General features: G+C 38.4%; 1 protein-coding gene across 1 annotated transcript in view; it reads right to left on the bottom strand.

The window, feature by feature from the left end:
* The window catches only part of LOC104759094 (callose synthase 7-like), a 12538-nt gene that overhangs the window by 1590 nt on the left and 6167 nt on the right, over positions 1–4781 (bottom strand). The window contains exons 20-36 of the mRNA XM_010482064.2: positions 4596–4759; positions 4364–4487; positions 4158–4261; positions 3884–3995; positions 3654–3805; positions 3374–3483; positions 3177–3296; positions 3024–3092; positions 2676–2865; positions 2486–2597; positions 2190–2312; positions 1997–2115; positions 1793–1876; positions 1496–1608; positions 1200–1429; positions 298–1095; positions 158–208 (exon numbers count right to left, since the gene is read on the bottom strand). Of these exons, the coding sequence (XP_010480366.1) occupies positions 158–208; positions 298–1095; positions 1200–1429; positions 1496–1608; positions 1793–1876; positions 1997–2115; positions 2190–2312; positions 2486–2597; positions 2676–2865; positions 3024–3092; positions 3177–3296; positions 3374–3483; positions 3654–3805; positions 3884–3995; positions 4158–4261; positions 4364–4487; positions 4596–4759 (2775 nt within the window). The remainder of the gene's footprint in view (positions 1–157; positions 209–297; positions 1096–1199; positions 1430–1495; positions 1609–1792; positions 1877–1996; positions 2116–2189; positions 2313–2485; positions 2598–2675; positions 2866–3023; positions 3093–3176; positions 3297–3373; positions 3484–3653; positions 3806–3883; positions 3996–4157; positions 4262–4363; positions 4488–4595; positions 4760–4781) is intronic.

The raw sequence follows: 4781 nt of genomic DNA, 5'->3' as shown, positions 1-4781 counted from the left end.
TTTCCGTCTACCCATTGATACCATCTGTCAAATGGTTAAACAACACACTCATCAATGTGGAAAAACAGATAAACCATTTGTTTCAAAACCATCGAACAGACTTGGCTGATTTGGAAGTGGGTGAGAAAGCTCAAAAAGATTTGTTTTCGACCCTTACCTTTAACACAAGAAGAACTGCCAGCAAGACAGCCCAAGAGAGTCCATAAACCTTAAAAGAGAAAGGTGCAAAGTGGTTGGGGCTTCTCAAAGAGGGAGGCATCAAAGCTTATGCGAAGAAAAGAAGAGAAAATACTATACCAGAAATGTTGTGTGCCGGTGAGCGATGTTGAGATGGTAGACAATTCCATACTGGTAAAGGAGGAAACGCAGTGCGAGAAGTATCTCGAGAACCCTTCCTCTTAAATTTGTGTGCTTGAGGTGTTCTTGCTCTGTATCCCACCATGATTCCCAACTTTTGTCAAGAACTATTCCAATTCCACCGCGGTTTCCCATCCATCGTTTCCAGTCAGTCCAATCGTCCACCGTCTTTTGCCACTCAAACCCAGATGGATTGAATATAAATGGCGCAAACAACCAAGAAGTCACCAGGAACCACATTGAAAATGTGATGTAAATGTAAAGACTTGAGCTACGGTACGAACTTCCATAAACTTGATACACAATTAGTAGTATGACTAACTCCAGTCCCTTAACAAAGTGGCTTCGCGAGTATAACCTATAGTTTTCCGCAAATTTAGCATGGAAAACAACAAACCCTCGACCAGTTGCTCGGTACTTAGAGCCTCCGTGCAAAATCGTCCTTCCAAAGTAATGCGCTTTTGTTCCCAGCTGAAACGTGAAGAAAACAGAGGCAAGCTGAAGCTGCATTATAATGAAATCACCCAAGGCTGTTCGGAACCCTTTTTCTAGGCCAATTTCCATAACCATTGGTAGAACCATCAAAAAACCTAGCTGAAAAACAGATTGGGCTGCTAATGCCTCCTCGAGGGCTTTGGACTGATGTACAGTTGCACTTTGCAGGATCTCCTTTTCCAATCCGCTCAAAACCAGATAAAGACGCCCATAGAGGAACACATATACCGTGAGCACCGTTATCTGAAACAGAAAAGATATGTTTTTTACTTTTCTGAAAAGTCCAAGATTAGTGTAGGGCAGTGTTACAAGAGGAAATAGCCATTTGAATGAGGTATTAGGCATACCATGCTACTGAAATAGAAACCAACTGTGGTGAAGTAGAATGAGAGCATCCTGTAAAAATCAAAGCGGCGTCCAAGTCGGTAAACGTCACGACTTAGTGTTTGTTCTCCATTTCCATTCGCAACTTTGGCTTCAAAAAACGAAATCTGATTCATCCCTACATCACGCCCTTTCCCTGCTTGAATATACTCGTGATGTGTGATGTAACCCCCACGAAGAGTTGAATTGTACCCTGGATGTTACCATGATTAGCCATTACTAATATACAGAAATAATGTTTTTCAAGAACGTTCTGTACCTGCAAAGATATCTTCGCTTAAGTTTATTATCTTTGAAGCCTTGCTAATGCCTCCCCTCGTGATGTGGAAGATTCTATCAAATATATCAGGATGGCCATAATGGAAACGCACCCTGTAAAAGAATCGTGAGTAAGTATTCCAGAAATTCCAAGCTAGTCTTCTTTCCAGAACAAAAAGATTCTAACTCTAAGATAATCTATTAGATTGATGATGCAGGGACTGCTACTTTTAAAGTCAGATTTGAAGCTATAAAGAATAGGAAGAATCTTTTCCCTAGTCACAAGATATGAGAATACCTCAGAGGATTTGCTAGAACACGTTGACCAATGGTTACAAAACTTGTTTCTTGATTCGACATGAACCAAGCTAGTGATGAAACACTGCAGGGTCAGAAAGAAGTCAGACGAGAAAGATAAAAGAAAATTCAATATTTTAGTGCCAAAATCAGGAGACATGTGCATTAAAATGAAGAACAACCGAACGTATGTAGAATCTCACACCTTCCAGTAAATATGTGTTCACGAATACCCAAAATTGTAGGATTTCTCTTGCCACGTCGACCTTCATCAAATTCCTGTAGCACATTTCTCATTTTGAAAGACTCTTCAAAGTAGTTGTCCTGAAATGGAAACAGGAATGAGAATATAGTTGGGAATCAACAATATAGTTGAGGGTTAGAGAGACGAAACCTACCTGATTCATGTCTATGGTCTGGAGTGCTTCACCACGAGTGAAAATGATGGCATGGTTTTGATTCTCGGGTTTTCCTTCGCCAATTTCAGTGGGAGGGCCGGGAAGTTTGATACGATATATTTCCTAATAAATCAAGAACAAAGTTCAGGACACATAGGTATATCTGAGTCCTACGTGGGACTGGCAATAAATAAGTATTTATAAATTTGATCAGTTTTTCGTTGTGATCTAAAACCAGGTAAGCAAGGACGTGGGCTATATATATGAACTTGTGAATATAAATTGCCTTTGCATACCTCATCTAATTTGTCACATCCTTTGAGCAACACAGAGTAGAATACTTTCTGTGATTTTCCATTAATTGTCTCCTCCCTTTCATCTATATAGGCAACCCGCAAGGACGGATACCTAAACATAATGTATGATTAAAACTAAGCTAGAAGAATAAGCATGAATATTTTATTTCAAAGAGGAGAACTTTCTTACTTTAGCATGAGCTGTAGAATGTTATTGTAACAACTCCGGTCCCGGCTATCACTTGACTTTTTCTGGTTCCCATAGACCTGACATGACACGACATATGTGAATTTTAAATCTGCAAGAGCTCGTGCACGGTCACTAAAAGCCTTTTGATCATCTTCATTTGATTCTGAGGGAAGATAGCCACCATTGGTAGCTGCAAGATGAAAACAGAGTTCATAAACAAAACTTCGTCGCAAGCAAGATTAACTTTCCAAAATGTTATTTGGAAGATACTTGGGCAGATAAGGCCAAAGCACAAAACCTATAAGGTTAAAACATTCAAAAATTTGAAAATGGATAGCAAGTACAAACCATTTTCTCCAGTGTATTCCTGGAAACACTGAAGTTCGAGAGCCACTCTGTAGTACATCATTCCCCTAACTAGAAATAATAAGGAATATTAGGGGCTGCAGAGCGTACACAACATATTGTTTAAGAAAATCCTAAAGCGTTCTGATAGTATACCTGTCCTTGAAAGGGTCTGGCCTCTATAAGATACCCACTGACGGAGTTGCTCTGCCTTGTCTTTCTCAGATAAATTCCGTTTCACATCATTTATACGTTCACAATAATTTGACCATTCCTCTGTTATGCAGTAACTTTCATTCAGTAAACTTTAAATTTGTTGTAAACACGCACAAAAGCACCAGATAGAAGCTTACCAGGATATATCCTCTGGAGGTAAAACAAAATAGTTATTCCATCTTCGTTTTCCTTGTTCAGTTCGTCCTCCGAGTAGAGAACATCCTCTTTGTAGTAAGGAGTTAAGACACTAGACATAAAATTTTGAAATCAATTGTTTTCAAGTTCATCTAAAAGTAGTATTCTCCATAAACCAACAGAGAGACAAACTTGGATCATGTCTCGGACAATTCTAACTTTCATTTATCAAAGCTGTGAGTCAATAGTATCTTTCACCGGTAATTAAGCTAAAACATGTACCTAAAGGATAACATGTCACGAACTCGGGGAGCATCTGGCATATTCATGAATAAGGAATTTGCAAAGAATGTCATACGGCGACGAGCTTCCAAACTTTGAGGGATATTTATTGCGGATTCTTTAACAGTCACAAGTAACAAAAGTCTTACAACCTACAAAATTAGAAAGAAAAAATGAGATCCAAAAGCAGAATATATGGCTGTTCAAATTAGACAAAAAAAATTGAGTACCTTTTCCCTCCAAGATATGTTCTGAGTCAAACGAAGATCTATCTTTTCAAACCTTTGTTCTTTTTTGTCGCTTTCAATACCACCACTCTGTAAATGAGCCCTTTCAAGGATTCTACAGGTAGAATGACAAAGCATGTTTCAAATATGTTTCATACGGAAGTTTTTTGGGCTTACGCATTTTAGGATTGTTGGAAACTAGGGAGAAGAAAAACAGAGGAGCTTTTCTTGCAAAGAAAACGAGGCAATCTTTTACATATGAATTATCAGGACTTACTCGTGACCATTAACCATAACATCCTGCGTGATGATTTCAATAATATCCTGGAGAACATTAATTATCTGAGACTTGTAGGTTTCATCTTCATCATAATCACTTAGCTGTAAACAGGACCAAATTTCATTTAAAGAGGGAAGTCATAAACACAAAGAAATGGGAAGTATTGGTATTGGACGAGAAACAATCATCTATATTAACATTACCAGGATTTTTAAGAATTTCTCTAGCTTGTCACTGAGCAAAGGCATACCAGTCATCCGGAATTCACTCAAAAATCTGTGTTGTTGGATGCTAATATCTACTTCATAGCAAATCTCCCTTACAATCCTAAATAGATTGGGAGAAAGAAGTAGTATAGTTAGTAGGCCATCCTCAATTAGGTCAGGAATGGATGTTGGGGCCAATCTAATAATGACAGAAAAAAAGAGTCCTCACCGTTTATCAGATTCATCTTGAAGAAGACCATATATTATGTCTCTCACGGTTTCATAAGCCTCAACCACTGCGTAATGCATATAGTATTCACTTTTAATTTTCTTGAATAAGTCGACGTCCTCTTTTCCCTTGAAATCTTTCGCCATGTCTAATGCTATTGGAATCTATTACCAAAAGGTAAACACA

This window comes from Camelina sativa, chromosome 17 (assembly GCF_000633955.1).
Source record: "Camelina sativa cultivar DH55 chromosome 17, Cs, whole genome shotgun sequence".
NCBI classification, from domain to species: domain Eukaryota; kingdom Viridiplantae; phylum Streptophyta; class Magnoliopsida; order Brassicales; family Brassicaceae; genus Camelina; species Camelina sativa.
This window is presented reverse-complemented; position numbering and strand designations above follow the sequence as displayed.